This window comes from Mobula birostris, chromosome 6 (assembly GCF_030028105.1).
Source record: "Mobula birostris isolate sMobBir1 chromosome 6, sMobBir1.hap1, whole genome shotgun sequence".
Lineage (NCBI taxonomy): Eukaryota > Metazoa > Chordata > Chondrichthyes > Myliobatiformes > Myliobatidae > Mobula > Mobula birostris.
Window position 1 is genome coordinate 72,168,361 of NC_092375.1, and position 19,576 is coordinate 72,187,936.

General features: G+C 41.7%; 1 protein-coding gene across 3 annotated transcripts in view; it reads right to left on the reverse strand.

Annotated features, from left to right (window-relative positions):
* cnksr2a (connector enhancer of kinase suppressor of Ras 2a) overlaps positions 1-19,576 on the reverse strand; it is a 562,236-nt gene that overhangs the window by 84,349 nt on the left and 458,311 nt on the right. For all 3 annotated transcript variants that reach the window (XM_072260647.1, XM_072260646.1, XM_072260648.1), the window contains exons 16-18: positions 17,876-18,048; positions 14,131-14,204; positions 8,674-8,745 (exon numbers count right to left, since the gene is read on the reverse strand). In XM_072260647.1, coding sequence (XP_072116748.1) covers positions 8,674-8,745; positions 14,131-14,204; positions 17,876-18,048 — 319 coding nt within the window. The remainder of the gene's footprint in view (positions 1-8,673; positions 8,746-14,130; positions 14,205-17,875; positions 18,049-19,576) is intronic.

Below are 19,576 nucleotides of genomic sequence, written 5' to 3' on the forward strand. Positions count from 1 at the left end.
TTGACTTGAAACACTAACTCTTGCTCTTTCCACAAATGCAGCCAGACCTACTGAGTGCTTCCATAATTTTCTGGTTTTACTTCGTATTTACAGCATCTGCAATTGTCTTCGATTTTCATCCTAGGACTGAGTACACTCAGCGAAATCAAGACAATAAATAAGTAATTGCTCATTAATTCTTCTGTAGGTGTGCAGAAGTTTATTTATTACAAAGGGCTTGTGCAGCTAACTATCACTTTGAAGCTTGTTATTCACAATAGGCTCAAGATTCCAGATTATTTAATGTCACTTCCAGTACACAGGTGTGAAGGGGAATGAAAAACTTGCTACTCTGGATCCAATGCAGCACAAAATAACACAAGAAGATAAAGAACACAATAATAATAATAAAAACACAATAAATATATGATAGCTTATATACACAGATTGATTGTATGTCCATGAAGTGACGCTAGGCACTGAAGTGTCTGTATATAAGGTGACTGACAGAAGAATATAAGGTAGTGGTGGTGGGGGGATGTGGAGGGGTGGGTTAGTGGGTGGAGGTGTTGATCAGCCTTACTGCTTGGGGAAAGTAACTGTTTTTGAGTGTAGATGCACCCATTTTGAGTCACTTGGATCTTACTGAACGGATGCATCGTAGCTTCCTCCTTGATGGGAGTGGGACAAACAGTCCATGTGCAGGGTGGATGGGATCATTCCTGATGTCACTGGCCCTTTTCTGTATATACTGTAGGTCCCTGATGGCAGGTTGGCTGGTGCCAGAGATGCACTGGGCAGCTTTGACCACCCGCCGTAGAAACTTCCTGTCTGCTGCAGTGCAGTCTCCGTACTGTGCAGTGATGCAGCTTGCTGGGATGCTCTCTGCTACACATCTGTAGAAAGATGTGAAGATAGATGTGCACTGTCCAGTTCTCTTCTGTCTCCACAGAAAGAAATTTCACAAAATACTATTTTTGCAGATGAGGTCAAGTGCTGTGATTCAATCCCAAAGCTTGAAACTACCAGCTGAGATCACTGATGCATTCTAATTTTATTGTAGACTCTCATCTGTCATTCTAACATCCATATCTGTTACCTTAGCTTATGGAAACACTTTGAGATCTGCAACTATGGGACACTTCTTGGAATTAAATCCAGTTACTTCTTGTCAAATGTGAGGCACTTTTATTTTTATTATATTATCCCATGGATTGGTTGACTGAATTCATTTTTCTTTATCAGAATCCTGCTGTACTCCCGGGAAGATAAGTGATGGGTGTACGAGAGGACCTACATCACCACATAAATGCTTTGGCACTCTCTCAAAAAATGATGAATGAAAGTACTTTGTTTCTAATTCCCAACAACAGTCTTCTTAAGATAATCTGTCACATACTTGCCATGTTTGGTCTCTCACTTTCCATGTTATGCAAAATAAAGTCCGATTTCTATCCTTTCCACTGCTTGTCAAGTCAAGCTTATTGTCATTTCGACCATAAGCTGCTGGTACAGTACACAGTAAAAATGAAACAACATTCCTCCAGGACCCTGGTGTGACATGAAACAACACAAAACTACACTGGACTGTGTGAGACAGCACAAAGCTACAATAGATTACGTAAAACAACGTAAAAACTACACTAGACTACAGAGCTGCACAAGACTATATAAAGTGCACAAAACAGTGCAGGGCAGTACAGTACAATAATTAATAAACCACACAATAGGCACAGTAGAGGACAAATTACAATATAATAATAAATGATGTAGATGTCAGTCTAGACTCTGAGTATTGAAGAGTCTGATGGCCTGGGGGAAGAAACTGTTAAATAGTCTGGTCGTGAGACCCTGAATGCTTTGGTACCTTTTGCCAGATGGCAGGAGGGAGAAGAGTTTGTATGAGGGGTGCGTGGGGTCCTTCATAATGCTGTTTGCTTTGCGGGTGCAGCATGTGGTGTAAATGTCTGTAATAGCAGGAAGAGAGACCCCAATGATCTTCTCAGCTGACCTCACTATCCGCAGCGGGGCCTTGCGATCCGAGATGGTGCAATTCCCAAACCAGGCAGTGATGCAGCTGCTCAGGATGCTCTCAATACAACCTGTGTAGAATGTGGTGAGGATGGGGGGTGGGAGGTGGACTTTTCTCAGCCTTCGCAGAAAGTAGACACACTGCTGGGCTTTCTTGGCTATGGAGCTGGGGTTAAAGGACCAGGTGAGATTCTCCACCAGGTGAACACCAAGAAATTTGGTGCCCTTAACAATCCCTATGGAGGAGCCGTCAATGTTCAGCGGAGAGTGGTCGGTCCGTGCTCTCCTGAAGTCAACAACCATCTCTTTTGTTTTGTTCACATTCAGAGACAGGTCATTGGCTCTGTACCAGTCTGTTAGCTGCTGCACCTCCTCTCTGTATGCTGACTCGTCATTCTTGGTGATGAGACCCGCTACTTGCTTGGCTTGGAAAAGAACAATTCACACCTGATGCTGTGGTCAGTAACTTCTCCTCCTTTGGGGAGGAGAAGATTTCAATGGAACCACGTAGCTTATCGACTGTTTGTATACATATTCATCCTTCCATCTTTTGCTCTGTTCTGCAGCTACCATATGGGCAGCCTGAACGCAGGTACAGGATACCACATATTGCACTTTCTGTGAGAAATTACAAAACTCACCATACGATGTGCAAAAGTTAACAGAGCTACTATTTCAGTTCTGATGTCCTTTGCTCTGACAAGCCTGCAGAAGTCAATATCAAATTCTGCTACTTTAGGTTAACTCTTCTTTTATCCTGTCCTGTATCAGGCCATTTCTGCCTTCAGTTCTTTCCTTCTTATCTGTAGATACAGTCGACCTTCACTAATCCGACTACCTGTAATCCGGTTTCTTTGATAATCCAGCACTGATTATGCTTAATGTGATCCTTCTGTAATTTGGCATTTTCACTAATCCGGCACTCCTCAGGTCCCAGTGGTGCCGGATTAGTGAAGGTCGACCTGTGCTGACCTTAGTGTATGTTGCACAGCCTTGCTTTAGTAATGTACTACACGGCAAAGGAACTCAATCTGACCTTAACTGCTATGTATCTACCACAGTGAGTTATCCAGAATCAACCTAACTGACATATTCCCTTTGTTCCACTCATCCGTCTCTGCTACCTAAAACTAACTTGTTTACCCTCTTCCCAGATCTGATGAAGGGTCTAGTCCTGAAACGTTTACTATTTCTCTATCCATAGAGTGCTGCCTGACATGTTGACTGTTGCCAGTAATCTCAAAATCAAATTTACAGGCTAACGTGGTGCCAGGGGAATGTTAGAAACTCAGAAGGTTAGGCTGCATCTGATCAATTCCAGGGAGGGGTCTTCAGACTGAAATGCTTCTCTTTGTACAGATGGTTTCTGATCTGCTCAGTCTTTCCAGCATTTTTTGTTTTTTTCTTAATTCCAGACAACTAAAAGCCTGGCCAGTTCAACAAAGTAGGATTTAAGGAGTATTTTAAAGGAGGAAGTAAATAAAGATGGAGGCGAGGAAAAGATTAGGGCAGGAATTAGGCCTAGGCAACTGAAAGCACAGCTGCCATTGGAGGGGGAGATCAAATTTATGGATGACTGGGGGTGTCACAATTGGATGAGTGCAGATATCTTAGACAGCTGAGGGCCTAAAAGTTATTATAGAGAAAAATTGAGGAAAGATATGCGTAGAATTTGAAGACGGCCCGAGACCCTTAAAAATCAGGCATTGCTTAACCAGGAGGCATTTCAGGTTAACAAGCACAGGACTGCGAAATTGGACACAGTTTATGGAGAGTAAAACTCTGTGCGAAATTGGACACAGTTTATGGAGAGTAAAACTCTGTGCGAAATTGGACACAGTTTATGGAGAGTAAAACTCTGTGCGAAATTGGACACAGTTTATGGAGAGTAAAACTCTGTGCGAAATTGGACACAGTTTATGGAGAGTAAAACTCTGTGCGAAATTGGACACAGTTTATGGAGAGTAAAACTCTGTGCGAAATTGGACACAGTTTATGGAGAGTAAAAGATGGTGGCGCCTCAGTCACGCATTGTACGTCAAGTCTAGTGGTAAGAGCAGCACACGTGAGGGCAGAGAAGAGTGATGCTGAGGAAGTGAAAAAAGACAGTGTTGGTGATGGTGATACCAAAACTGCAAATGCTGGGCACAGATTCAATGGTATAGTCACTAAGGTGGTTGTGGGCTGACCTGGTCATCTTCAGAGAACAAATAGAAAGTGATTTTGGTGGTTGTTACTGGGGAGAAAGATCAGAGCAGCAAGGATTGAGCCTTGAGGGACACTAGAGGGTACTGTAGTAGCACAGGTAGAGAGGCCACTGCTGCTTTTATTCTCCCATTGCAAATAGATAGAAGGAGGTGCAGACAGAATGCAGACTCAGTCTGTCAGAGATTAAAGGATAGATGGGGGACAGATTACCTTTGCTGCAGTGGCACACCAAATGCTGCTGGTGCCTCAGGTTCGATCCCTACACTGATGCCACCCGAGTGGTTAGAATAATTCACCGTCGGTTCCTCCCACCAGCCAAAGATATGCTGATTGGCAGTTTAGTTGGCCACTGTATACTACCTGCAGTGCAAACGGATGCAGGAAAATCTGGGTGCAATTATGAGCATGTGAGTGTAAACAGATTCCACAGAAATAAATGTAGGAATGTCTTTGATGGGATTGTGCTAGGAATGGAGACGGACTAACTGGGCTGACTGGCCTCCTATATATGGAGTATAAACATATGAAAAGAGGCAACTTGTTTGTTAAAACATGACCTTGGGTTCGGGTAAAGATGGGGGCATTCTGAGGTTACAATAACTTCTTGGACTTTGGAAGCAAAGGGAGTTTGTGGACAGGGCTGCAGTTTACAAAGACGACAGGACCAAGCGTTCATGAGAGGCGCATTCCTGGCAGAGTTGTAGGGGGAGAAAACAATATGACCCAGCATGGGGACAAGAAAGGGAAGTTAATAGTCATCAGTTTAATTAGAATATAGCTGAGACAGCAGGAGGAGGGTCTCAGATAAAAATGTGCTTGGCTTGCCCTTGACCGATGATTGGAGAAAAAGGTGTAAGTTTGGAGGAAGGATTGCTCTGAGGTTTGACCTTATTAGCCAGAGAAAGAGGTGGGGCAGCTGATTGGATAGCTTTAATCTTACTGCAAAAGAAACCCATCTGAATCCCCATAAAATCATCCAGCTGGTGACGCAGTGACATCAGCGCCAGACTCCGGAGCCAAAGTTCCCAAGTTCGAACCCAGTTGGGCCGCTCCCGGGTATGCTTTCCATCCATGCTGGGTTGAATGTTGAGCTCGCACCTCGGCCTCGTAAAAAAACTGCGCTGTGAGAAGGACGTGGGGAACCACTCACAGAATCTTTCCACCAAGACAACCACTTGAAAAAAAAAGTGGTTGCCAAGGCTCTGGCAGATTATGGCACACATAAAAAAATCAGTAAGATATTATGTTTGCACAGTTCTCAGGATATGACTGGATTCGCTTATTTATTAATTTAACTTTATTAAATAAGCAACATAAATTCTCACTGTTGCCATGCTTACAATGACTGAATAAAGCCAGTGAAGAACAAGGAGATGGCACGTACATTTCTACATATAATTAATATAGGTTATAGAATACATGTAGCTGCACTGATTCTTCATGCAAATTCTAAAAATAGCACCCTAACTCTGAAGTGAATTAGTATAAAGCAAAATGGCAGAAAGATGCTTGTCTCCTAAATGGAGACAATTTAAAACATTGTCACATTATTTCACTTTGCATTCATAATAAAACTACAGTTCTCAAAGTGATTATTTCCATCTGGGCATTATAATAATTCACCTGTTTTTCTATTGTTATCTTGAGTGCACATCGTTTTGAATATTTCTGGCAACAATGAAATATGTGTCTAATCACACCCAGTCTTTCATTGCCATTTCTTTAAAAAGTACATTGTTTAAAATTTTGCAAACTGAATTATTAACAAACTACTTCATGGAATCAAACTCTGTACCAAAGCGTTTATGGATGGTAATATGAATTTTTCTCTAATGCTGCCCCTTTTGGCAGTTTTCCAAGCTGGAAAATTAAGACAATCTTAAAAACCACTCAGTGTGAATCCTACAATAAAATTTGACAGAATTAGAATCATTGTCCTGAAGGGCACAATCTCAAAATAGTCAGGCTGCAAGAAGTCACATTTATCTTTTAAATAGAGAAAAGACAATGTTTTGGTGCTTTCAATTGAATGTGAATTACATACTATAGAGACTATAACAAGGTGAAACTAAAATTACCTATGTCAGAACAGTTGAACTTTTAAGCAAGACTAATGGAGGCAAGACTGATTTGAATTAACTTGTGACATATATTTATAATATCTCCTACAGGGAACAACAACCCTGCAGTCTTTCTCCATTTGTACTGTGTCTGAAGATGTAGCTCAAACTTAAGAATTGCATGAAAAGCTGAAAATGTAATCTAAACTGCTGGACTTTTACCAATTTGTTACATTTGATAAACCCTTGGCATACTTACACTGTTATACTTGCCATCTTAAATTGTTAATATTTTGTCTCTATCTAACTTTGTATCTCTTTGACCTGTAGATAATCCCTTCACTGTACATCAGAGTGTTAAATTACAAATGTGTGTTCTCAATTACCTGAACTGCATTTATGCAGACATCATACCCAAAAGGATGCCTATTCTTGAGATGAATTTTATTCACGAGCTCAGGATGCCCCAGAGCACTTTCAAGCCAACAAGAAGTACATATGAAGTGTGCCTACAGTTGTGATGACGGAAGCACGTCAATCCATTTACGTACAGTGATGTGAAAGGTGGATGAGGAATAAGTATCGACGAGGACACTTACCCTTCTCTCCCATGAATGGTGTCTGAGGGTCATTTATTATCATTGGCAAGGGGCCTCGGTTTAGTCTGTCAGCAGTTCTGACAGCACAGCTTTATACTTATAAGGATTTTCATTCTGTGGCAGACATTGTCAAGAAAGCTAAGAATCATTAATTTTCAAAGTCTCAGTACTACTGTGTTCAGGGTCCTTGGTGGAATGAGATACTGTATACTGGAGTTTATATTCCACTTTTACAAGTATGTATTTGAATTCTTGGGCATGGCTTTGGCATTTTAGATTGCAATACAGAAAGGTTCATTGGTATATCTAACATCTTTGAGTTGGAATCCAGCGATCTGACTTTCTGACCAACAAGCTGGATGCTTCAAGTTGTTTGAACATGGCACAGGGTTGACCATAGCCATCTTGCTTTGCTCAGATATTGAGTAGCTGAAGCACCTATGTCAAATGCCAAATGCTGAAAAAATATTTACAGAGATGGCAACAGTCCTTCAGGGCTGTTGAATATGACCGGCTCACAGCTTGACAGCAGTAACTGTTGGAGCAATTCTCTCTGCTGGACCGGTAGCCTCAACCATTTGGCTGGCTGGAAAGCACGTTGAAACCACTTACACTGGTGGTTTCAGTCATCCATCCAACTGTCCCTATTCTATGGATGTAAACTATTATTACTTCCTCTTACTGAATGTTTACTATTTGCTTTGATGGGAAATTCCAGTGTTTGGACTGGTTGTGTGGCCCAGTGCTTCACTATCTCCAAAAGCAGCCTGGAAGATGTGCACCCTTGGGGAGTAGCCCCATGGATGACCTGGTTCCTCACCAATTTCGCTGACTGAAGCATCGTGTGAGACTGAAACAGAGACAGCAGGCGGTGTGTTTGCTAATCATCAGCTGCTGTTGGAAGAAAGCCCCTGTACTCGAGCGATTCCCCCCCCCCCCCCTCACTCTTTTGACGGAGATTGAGAGTCTGTCGGTCTTCATGATGGGGTGTTTGGAGAAGCAATGTGGAAGACTGTAACATTGGAACAGCGAGTTGCTGGTCTCCTCTCTCGTTGTTGCAGGAGCGATCTCCTTCTCCCTCACTGGGAGAGAGAGACTGTCTGAGATACCAAAGTGCTGGGTTATGGACTGCAGTTTTTAATGGACCCTGGGTCAATGTCTCTTTTGGGGGGGGGGGGTGCTTTTGCTGTTGCTTGCATGGTGGGGGTGGGGGGTCAGGGCTTCTGCTGGTGCAAGTGGGGGGGGAGGGGAGGTTGATGCCTCTGCTCCTGCTGCTTGTGCAAAGTGAGGGGAGGGGGAGATTTGATGTTTCCATTGTTCATTCTATGGACTTTCTTGTTTTCTAGATGTCCGAGAAGACTAAGAATTTCAGGTTGTATACTGCGTACATTCCCGATGTTAAAATAAACCTTTGAACATTTGAAATATATTCATTGGCTGATCATAGTTTGTTAAAATTCTGATTTACCCATACATTATTCTGGACTGCAATGTAGCAGAATAACTAGTTAACCTTAAGGCACCCAGCTCACACTGGATGAAGCTTTCTTAATTCCATGAAACTATCCTCGCATTTCATTCAGTAAGTGGATTCTTCCAGTGGGTTATATGTTAATCTTTTGTTATTTTGGCTAAAATTAAATTGTGAATTGCAGGAGATGGAATTTACTTGTGGGAATTTGCTGAGAGGCAAATTGCTTAAAACACTTATAACAACTGTAAACACAGGTTCTTCAACAATGCAAAAATAAGCCACTTAAGCTGTGATGAATTACATTGTTCTCTATGGCACATACCTGTTCATATCATCCATATTATCTGCTGCAAAGTAAAAGCTTTTAATCTTGGGATGGCATGCTTTGAATGCACTGTTGTGGAGAGAGAGAGAGAGGGAGAGAGAAAGATACAAGCACACAATAAAATACACAAGCTCTCATACATCATTTTTGCATAAAAATTGTTAAACACTCACAGTATTTGAAAATGACTATTAGAAACTAAAAGTAAATCATTGTGGGTATTGTAAAAAATAAGATCAGAAGTTGTTGTAAATATTTGGCAGGGCCAAGCTACGACTTTGAGGGGAGAAGAAGAGTTAATATTATAGGCTAACAAGCACTCCTCAGTTCCAAAATCAGATCTTGTGCTCTAGGATGAAAAACAGGCAAGCACAGAATAAGAATAGAAGCAGTATTCAGATCTTTGTTGGTTTCCATTTTTAATTTTGGGGCACAGAGTCTGCTAATCTGCCTCCAATCTCAGAAAGCCTGCTGACCCCATCTGGTCCATACATTACGCATGGTCACCTGCAGAAATGGTTCAAAACTATAATTACTCCTATAATATAGGGGGATGTTATGATTCATTTAGCATCAGGTTGGTTTGATGGCACAAACAAAATCATAAATACTAATAGTGTCTCCACTCCTTGAACCCAAATCTGTAGCCTTCCTTCATCTGAATCATAAACTATTTACTTTCCTCACACTAACTTTAATGGATGGATGGCAGGCTCCAGCAACTGATTCATGAAGAGCTACCAATGTGAAATACTGATAGATTGTGTGATCTTAATTGCCCAGGCAATCTAATTTATTTAACAATCTTTTTTCTTGGAAGAACCCAAACATTTAAACATTGTACCACAAGACCAAAAGCAATTAAATGTCACAAAATAGTTGATAAGCAATGGACTGGCCTGTTTGAAGTGCAGTGACTGTACATGTGATGGGAAATAAGCACAAAACAACAGCCCAACAAAATAAGTTCTCTGATGTTACTAATTAGCGAGTATTCTTCACTTTTCTTCAGCAGGTCAAAGTTTCTCTAATATTTAACATAACGAGAACATATTGATGAATATTTTAATGTTTCCTTTTCACTATTGAGTAATTCACCTCATTAACACAGTTCTTGCTAGCCTATGACTTAGCTATCTTTATAGGGATTCAGTCATAAGCCTGTTTTCCCTTATGTCAGATACTGTCAGATACTTATGGCAGTTATAATGGGTGACTTCAATCTACATATAGATTGGGTGAACCAAATTGGTAAAGGTGCTGAAGAAGAGGATTTCTTGGAATGTATGCGGGATGGTTTTTTGAACCAACGTGTCGAGGAACCGACTAGAGAGCAGGCTATTCTGGACTGGGTTTTGAGCAATGAGGAAGGGTTAATTAGCAATCTTGTCGTGAGAGGCCCCTTGGGTAACAGTGACCATAATATGGTGGAATTCTTCATTAAGATGGAGAGTGACATAGTTAATTCAGAAACAAAGGTTCCGAACTTAAAGAGGGGTAACTTTGAAGGTATGAGACGTGAATTAGCTAAGATAGACTGGCAAATGACACTTAAAGGATTGACGGTGGATATGCAGTGGCAAGCATTTAAAGGTTGCATGGATGAACTGCAACAAATGTTCATCCCAGTTTGGCAAAAGGATAAATCAAGGAAGGTAGTGCACCCGTGGCTGACAAGAGAAATTAGGGATAGTATCAATTCCAAAGAAGAAGCATACAAATTAGCCAGAGAAAGTGGCTCACCTGGGGACTGGGAGAAATTCAGAGTTCAGCAGAGGAGGACAAAGGGCTTAATTAGGAAGGGGAAAAAAGATTATGAGAGAAAACTGGCAGGCAACATAAAAACGGACTGTAAAAGCTTTTATAGATATGTAAAAAGGAAAAGACTGGTAAAGACAAATGTAGGTCCCCTGCAGACAGAAACAGGTGAATTGATTATGGGGAGCAAGGACATGGCAGACCAATTGAATAATTACTTTGGTTCTGTCTTCACTAACGAGGACATAAATAATCTTCCAGAAATAGTAGGGGACAGAGGGTCCAGTGAGATGGAGGAACTGAGCGAAATGCATGTTAGTAGGGAAGTGGTGTTAGGTAAATTGAAGGGATTGAAGGCAGATAAATCCCCAGGGCCAGATGGTCTGCATCCCAGGGTGCTTAAGGAAGTAGCCCAAGAAATAGTGGATGCATTAGTGATAATTTTTCAAAACTCGTTAGATTCTGGACTAGTTCCTGAGGATTGGAGGGTGGCTAATGTAACTCCACTTTTTAAAAAAGGAGGGAGAGAGAAACTGGGGAATTATAGACCGGTTAGCCTAACGTCGGTGGTGGGGAAACTGCTGGAGTCAGTTATCAAGGATGTGATAACAACACATTTGGAAAGCGGTGAAATGATCGGACGAAGTCAGCATGGATTTGTGAAAGGAAAATCATGTCTGACGAATCTCATAGAATTTTTTGAGGATGTAACTAGTAGAGTGGATAGGGGAGAACCAGTGGATATGGTATATTTGGATTTTCAGAAGGCTTTTGACAAGGTCCCACACAGGAGATTAGTGTGCAAACTTAAAGCACACGGTATTGGGGGTAAGGTATTGGTGTGGGTGGAGAGTTGGTTAGCAGACAGGAAGCAAAGAGTGGGAATAAACGGGACCTTTTCAGAATGGCAGGCGGTGACTAGTGGGGTACCGCAAGGCTCAGTGCTGGGACCACAGTTGTTTACAATATATATTAATGACTTGGATGAGGGAATTAAATGCAGCATCTCCAAGTTTGCGGTTGACACGAAGCTGGGTGGCAGTGTTAGCTGAGAGGAGGATGCTAAGAGGATGCAAGGTGACTTGGATAGGTTGGGTGAGTGGACAAATTCATGGCAGATGCAATTTAATGTGGATAAATGTGAAGTTATCCACTTTGGTGGCAAAAATAGGAAAACAGATTATTATCTGAATGGTGGCCGATTAGGAAAAGGGGAGGTGCAACGAGACCTGGGTGTCATTATACACCAGTCATTGAAAGTGGGCATGCAGGTACAGCAGGCGGTGAAAAAGGCGAATGGTATGCTGGCATTTATAGCGAGAGGATTTGAGTACAGGAGCAGGGAGGTACTACTGCAGTTGTACAAGGCCTTGGTGAGACCACACCTGGAGTATTGTGTGCAGTTTTGGTCCCCTAATCTGAGGAAAGACATCCTTGCCATAGAGGGAGTACAGAGAAGGTTCACCAGGTTGATTCCTGGGATGGCAGGACTTTCATATGAAGAAAGACTGGATGAACTGGGCTTGTACTCGTTGGAATTTAGAAGATTGAGGGGGGATCTGATTGAAACGTATAAGATTCTAAAGGGATTGGACAGGCTAGATGCAGGAAGATTGCTCCCGATGTTGGGGAAGTCCAGAACGAGGGGCCACAGTTTGAGGATAGAGGGGAAGCCTTTTAGGACCGAGATTAGGAAAAACTTCTTCACGCAGAGGGTGGTGAATCTGTGGAATTCTCTGCCACAGGAAACAGTTGAGGCCAGTTCATTGGCTATATTTAAGAGGGAGTTAGATATGGCCCTTGTGGCTACGGGGGTCAGGGGGTATGGAGGGAATGCTGGGGCGGTGTTCTGAGTTGGATGATCAGCCATGATCATAATAAATGGCGGTGCAGGCTCGAAGGGCCAAATGGCCTACTCCTGCACCTATTTTCTATGTTTCTATGTTTCTTCACACCTGATTCACGCTCACTTTATTTTTGCCCAGCTCATTGAAGCATGCATATTGGGAGCCGCCAAAACATTGTAACATAAGCAGTTTACATAACTCGGAAGGTCGGCCCTGTGACCTAATTCAAGGTATGAGTCATCAACTGAGCAAAACTGACAATCTAATTAGGCTAATTTTCTGACTGTACCCCAGTAAAAATCTGATGCTCAATGTATCAGCTCAAGCATGAGATTTTTTAAAGTTGATATTCAGATAGATTGTGTAGCTTTTATTTTATCTAGAGATACAGGGCGGAACAGGCCCTTCTGGCCAAAAGATCCACATTGCCCAGCAACCCACCGATTTAACCCCAGCCGAATTACAGGACAATTTACAGAGATCTGTGGGGCAAATGCATATCAGTGTCGCACTAACCGCTATGCTGCAGTGGAACTGTTGCAAAACTTGTTTTAACGTCTATATTAAAACAGGTGAGACTGAATTACTGGAAGCCATTCAGCCCACCGGATGTGTTCCCCTATTCAAGAAGATCATGATTCATCTTTTACCCCAGTTTATCTTCCTTACGCTGGTCACATATTCCTTGTTTCCTTTAAAAAGTGAATATCAATCTAGCTCTGTCCTGAATATGCTCAGTTTCTTAGTGAGCACCACCCTCTGGAAAGAGAATCTTAAGATTCACCACAGTCTAGGTGAAGAGATTTCTCATCAAAGTCCTAAATGGCTTTGATCTGCCTGGAAACCTTCACCACTGCATTCACCCTGTCAAAATGTTTACAAAGGGATTCTAATGCATTGCACATCTTGATTTGTGCTGTCCTAAAAAAATCTGTAGTTAAGTAACATTCTTTACAATCAGATGTTTATTTTCCAATTACAATTGACCTAAAATCAGAAATATTTCTCACAATTCATAAAATGGCATACCAGTGCAACTAATGCCATCAGTTTTTACAGTATGTGAGCATTTGCTAATCAATAGAGATCCCCATTACACCTGGACCATTGCTCTTGCACTCCAAGGCAGTAAAATATTTGCCGAAATAGAACACGAGCCTCACAAACCTAGACTGGCTTCTGTGCTAAGCATAGGGATTGACCAGTGACATCTACAAACTGACACCTTTGAGGAAAATAATACCTTGTGGTACAGGGTATTGTCTAATACTATGCATGTTATCCCAGACTTCTAGGCCTCAGATATGCCTACAGAGCTAGTTAAAGGCATACTTCCCAACAATATATGAAGTGGTGTCTCTTTCTAGTTTTACTAGTTAATCTCTAGTTTTTTTTTGTAAAAGTATCTTCTAGGAAATTTGTTGAAAATGCCTGGATTAACTCGAGTAACAAAGTGTACTCGGAAAAATAACTCAGGAGGAGAGAAGGCGAGCTGGATCAGATACAGCCGAAGGCATGGATTAGAATATGATGTGTACGAGCTGGTTGTGGGCAAGTGGCCCTGGGACACAAGGTCAAGATTCAGAACACTGGGAGCAGGCAGAGGAGTGGACCAGAGCAGTGGCTCTGAGGGATGGAGGGGTTAAAGTGGAAGGGATATCTTAACATAATTACTTGTAAAATATGAAAACACCAATCAGCAGAGCTCAAACAATAATATGTAGCAATTAATCCTGTTGGTTGGAATGCCTAATGATATATGTGATCAACGTCAGAGATTGAATTGAATTGCTTCCATCTGTAGTCAATGTTGAAAGAGTGCATTAGACCATCATTCCAGAATACTTACTACTTCTTCCGACATTCACTCGCTCTGTCAATTTTGAACTCCGACAGGCAGATAAATCCCTCAGCCTTCTCGTCCTGAGGAAAATGAAAACCACACATTTCGACACATACTTGATATTTTTAAAGTTCTGATGCTCAAGTGTTCAGTGATCTAAAGGTTCTCCCTGAAAAGTTGTTTTACAATGAATTGAGCCAAAAACAATAAAATGGATCTTAATGTCAAATGACAAACTTCACATTCAAAGTTATTCACCATGCAAAGATATATTTAGATTGCCAATGTTACTGCAAGAATTGAGCTTCTATTTGACTAACAGGACAAAGGAAAGACTACTTAACTCTTCTTATTACAGTTATGCATTGGCCTGTGCTACAGTTCCACCATTACTCTTCCCTGTTTCCTTCTTCAATTGCTCAGCTTTCTAATTAGTTTTTTTATCTGCAAATGCTACACTTGGGACACATGGTGAATGTCCATCATTTCCTGATGCTCTGCCATACTCACAACATGATAAATGCCTTTGTTAACTATGAAGACACATTGGCCTTGATATCATGTCTCATCTTGAACCACCTGCTAAGCCGATGATACACGGACAGCCAAGTCACATTTTGTGCACAGGCTCCTGGCGAGTTCAGCCTTGTATAAACTACCATAAGCTAAGAACACTCCTTTGCCTCTTGAGGAAGAAGGGGAAGAGTTTGCTTTTACGATAGGTGCTGAAGTATAATGGGAAGGGGAAGGGTAGGAATAGCGAGAGGCCGACCTATCTAAAGAAGTGAAGGGAAGTCGGTATTTTAAAGTGATGCTCCTGTAGGAAGAGCCATTTGTTGGATTCCACAGGTTCAGTCTATCCTCTTCAAGTTGTTTTGAAGCAGAAATCCTCAGCTGTGAAGCAAGTTTTACTTCTGAGTGATTGGTGTGTGGTGTTCACATGACCAGGTGCCTTCATGCAGAGTTATGTCATTTATACCGAGGACCTAGAAGGGAACTTAGTTTTCTACAAGAATCACACAATCATACTTTTTGATTATGAAATATTTGCATAGCATAGAAAACGTATTTAGTTTTCCAACTAGTTACTAAGTTGCAAGAGTGCCCGTTTAGGAATTGAAATTGCCTTGTTACTGCAATGGATTTAAGTCCTCTCGTAATTGAGAATATTTGTTTAAAAAAAACAAATTTTCACTGCTACAAATGACATGTGTACTTTGCCATTTTATGATGTGGTTTGGCAGAAGCAAAGCACCTAGAAACCATTAACAATTTGGCAGCGTTAAAAATAATACCAATTCACCAGTGCATCAATATTTTTAATATTTACGCATAAGATTTCCAGAAATGCCTACAAGTATAGGAGATTTGCAGGTTCCAAAGTAAGCATAAAAAGTGAAGATACTGTTAAGTAAAATTGCTTCTGAAGTTTGTTTTTCTATCACCTGACTTTAGTTTTTAAAATGTCTTCTTTTCATTCATAACTTTTTTCCCTGTTAACGTCTGTGTATCTGAGGTTGGCATAAAGGTCAATGAGCTCATCAAGTCTGCAATTCCGCAGTCTGATAATTATGCAGATTTCAGACAGCACGCTCTGCTCTGACTTCTACCACTCTTCTTCTGAGTAAAAGCTTTTTATGTACACACATCATATTCCTAGCTGAGCTCGGTAACTAACCACACAAAAGAAACTTAGAGACTCGCCTCTGTTCTCCTACACGGTGACAAGAAGTACATATGGTGGCAAGCTGGAAATACCCCATCAATCAATAACTATCTTAGAATGTAAGCAGTAAATCAATTTTATGTGCATAATGCACACTCAGTGGCTACTTTATTGGGTACACCTGTACACCTGCCTGTTAATACAAATACTTCATCAGCCAATGATGTGCAGCAACTCAAGAAGGTGAGTTGTTGTAGAGACCAAACAATAGGGAAAAAAATGTGATCTAAGTTACTTTGACCATAGAATGATTGTGGTGCCAGGCAGGGTGATATGAGTATCTCAGAAACTGCTGATCTCCTGGGATTTTCATGCTCAACGGTCTGGAATTTACAGAGAATTTTGCAAAAACAACTAAAACCATTGGGTGGTAGTTCTGTGGGCAAAAATGCCTTGTTAATGAAAGATGTCAGAGGAGAATGGCCAGACTGTTTCAAGCAACATACACAAAATGCTGCAGAAACTCAGCAGGACAGGCAGTCTCTGTGGAAAAGAGTACAGTCGATGTTTTGGGCCGAGACCCTTCATCAGGACTGAAAACAAAAGATGACTGGGATATCCCACCTTTTCTGGCAGAAGGAGTGTAGGTACTCAGTGAAGCGGTCTCCCAATCTACGTTGGGTCTCACCGATATACAGGAGGCCACACTAGGAGCACAGGATACTGTGTATGACCTCAACAGACTCACAGGTGAAGTGTTGCTTCCTGTGTATCGGTGAGACCTGATGTAGCTTGGGAGACCGCTTCACCAAGCATCTACGCTCTGTCCACCAGAGAAAGCGGAATCTCCCTGTGGCCACCCATTTTAATTCCACTACCCATTCCGACATTTCAGTCCATGGCCTCCTCTACTGTTGTGAAGAGGCCACACTCAGGTTGGAGGAACAACATCTTATATTCCGTCTGAGTAACCTCAAACCTGATGGCATGAACACCAATTTCTCGAACATCTAGTAATGCCACCCCCCCAACTTCACCATTCCCCATCCGATTTTCCCTCTCTCACCTTATCTCCTTCCCTGCCCATCACCTCTCTCTGATGCTCCTCCTCCTTTTTCTTTCTTTCATGGCCTGCTGTCCTCTACTATCAGATTCCCCCTTCACCAGTCCTGTATCTCTTTCACCAATCAACTTCCCAGCTCTTTACTTCACCCCTTCCCCCTCCCTGTTTCCTCCTCCCTTCCCCCCCACCTTCTTACTCTGACTCCTCATCTTTTTCTCTCCAGTCCTGAGTGAAGGGTCTCACCGGAAACATCGACTGTGCTCTTTTCCACAGATGCTGCCTGGCTTGCTGAGTTCCTCCAGCATTTTGTGTGTGTTGCTTGGATTTCCAGCATCCGCAGATTTTCTCTTGGCTGTTTCAAGCTGACAGGAAAGCGACAGTAACTCAAATAACCACGCGTCACAATAGTGGTGCGCAGAAGATGAAATCTGAACACTGAAAATGTTGAACCTTGAAGTGGATGGGCTTCAGGATCGGAAGACTATGAGCACTTACTCATGACCACTTTATTAGGTACAGGAGGTACCTAGTAAAGTAGTCACTGACTGCATATTTAATATCTCCCTCTAAAAGTGGACATGTTTAAAATCCAGCCCATTTCTCGGTACAATAAATTAATCTGCTCACCAACTGTGTGACCATGCTTTAAAAAAAAAGATATCCTGTTACATTCTTCTCACATTTAAGAATAATTTCTACAGATAAGTGAAGTAGATGCATGGTTGGACTAATATTTTGTTAGTTCTGGTATAATCCTAGTTAAGATGATTGAAAGGGTCTAGGCCTGAAGCGTCGACTGTACCGCTTCCTAGAGATGCTGCCGGGCCTGCTGCGTTCGCCAGCAACTTTGATGTATGTTGCTAAGATGATTAACACTTCATTTCAAAAAAAATTTTCAATAGTTTAATTTCCTTCACAAGAATTACTTCTTTGGGCTTGTCATGTTTTGTGCCTTTGTGGAGAATACATTTAACGAGACTGACAGACACATTCAGAGGATTCATGTTCAAGTTGGTTCTTACTTCTTCATTCATGTACCAGTAGAGTGAGACGTCTTTCAGCACCACCCAGTACTTTTTCCACTTCTGTGAGAAATAGCTCTTGGCGTCCTTCTTCTTCCACAGCCAACCTTCACAGTCTCCACGGCCGAGGTCCTTGCAAGAAATTCGTCTCCTGCTCATGGCTGTCACAGTACCTGAAATTGCCAGGAGACAGAGATCAGTCAGACAAAAACTCAACTGCACGTCATCTACGTCTATTAACAAATTATGGCAAAACTACCATGGCTTGGCTGATTGTAAACTCAACTCTTGCCCTTCTCTAATGCATTTCACCAATCCCTTTGCTGATCAAGAATATCTCTGTCTCAGCTTTAAAAATATTCAAAGCCAGGTCCTCCACTGCCTTTTCAGGAAGAGTGATTCAGAGACTCACAACGCTCTGAGAGAGAAAGAGTATCTCATTTGTCTAATGTGAGCAACCCTTTAATTTCAAGCAGTGACCAACTATTTCTGGGGGGGGGGGTCACTTTTACAACATGGCTGCATATTAAAGTGTCAAGCTTTGTTCAATGGAAGGGGTTTCTCTGCGAAATCGGATGGCTCGTGGTTCAAGTCCCACTCGGGGTCTAGGCACATAAGCAACACAATTCTTTCAGTGCATCACTGTGGAGTGCTGCACTGTCTGAAGTGCCAGATTTCACTTGTAATGTCAAACTAAGGCATTGTCTGGATATAAAAGATCCCAGTTTACTGGCAATATTTTTTGCCTCCCCAAACAACATTGACGTCACAGTCATAAAACACCACAGCATGGAAAAAGGCCTTTGTCTCATCTAGTGTGTGCTGGACTACTAATCTGCCTATTCCCATCAACCTGCACCTGGACTATACCCTTCCCATCCATGTACCTTACCAAATTCCTCTTATAAGCTGAAATCGAACTTGCACCCATCACTCGCACTAGCAGCTCGTTCCACACTCCCACCATGCGCTGTGAAGACCTTTCTCCTCATGTTCCCCTTAAACATTTTACCTGTCACCCTTAACTCGTGTCCTCTAGTTCTAATCTCACTTAAACTCAGTGGAAAAAGCCTGCTTGATTTACCATATCTGTACCCCATAATAATTTTGTACACCTCCATCAAATCTCCCCTCATTCTCCTATGCTCCCGGGAATAATGTCTCTAACCTATTCAACCTCTTCGTATAACTCAGGTGCTCAAATCCCGACACCATCCTTGTAAACTTTCTCTGCACTCTTTCAATCTTATTGATAACTTTCATGTAGGAAGGAGACCAGACTGGTTTTATGACTATTAATTCAGTACTTCATGTACAATTTGATTGACGCATTTCTTTTTTATTGTAAGAATGCAACAAAAGCATTTAGGTTGATAGATGAGTCCCATTTTTATAAATGGTCAAATGGTATGGGTAGCATGGGTTGGTCGAGTCAGTGGAAGAGATCAATAATTCGGAGCGCATAGAGGAAGTACAAAATTGGAAATTATGTTCAGCTTTCGTCTGTTTAATTAAGAAATGATATATCAACATTGCAGGCAGTTCAAAAGAGTTCCCTTTGACTTATTCCGTGCACTAAGACAATGAACAGCTCACAAATTATGTATTCTTCAGAATTTGGAAAAATGAAGGGTAAAATACAGAAAGTTTCAAAGTTACAGAGTTCAAGTTTATTATCACAAGATCCCAAAAGACAAGGGC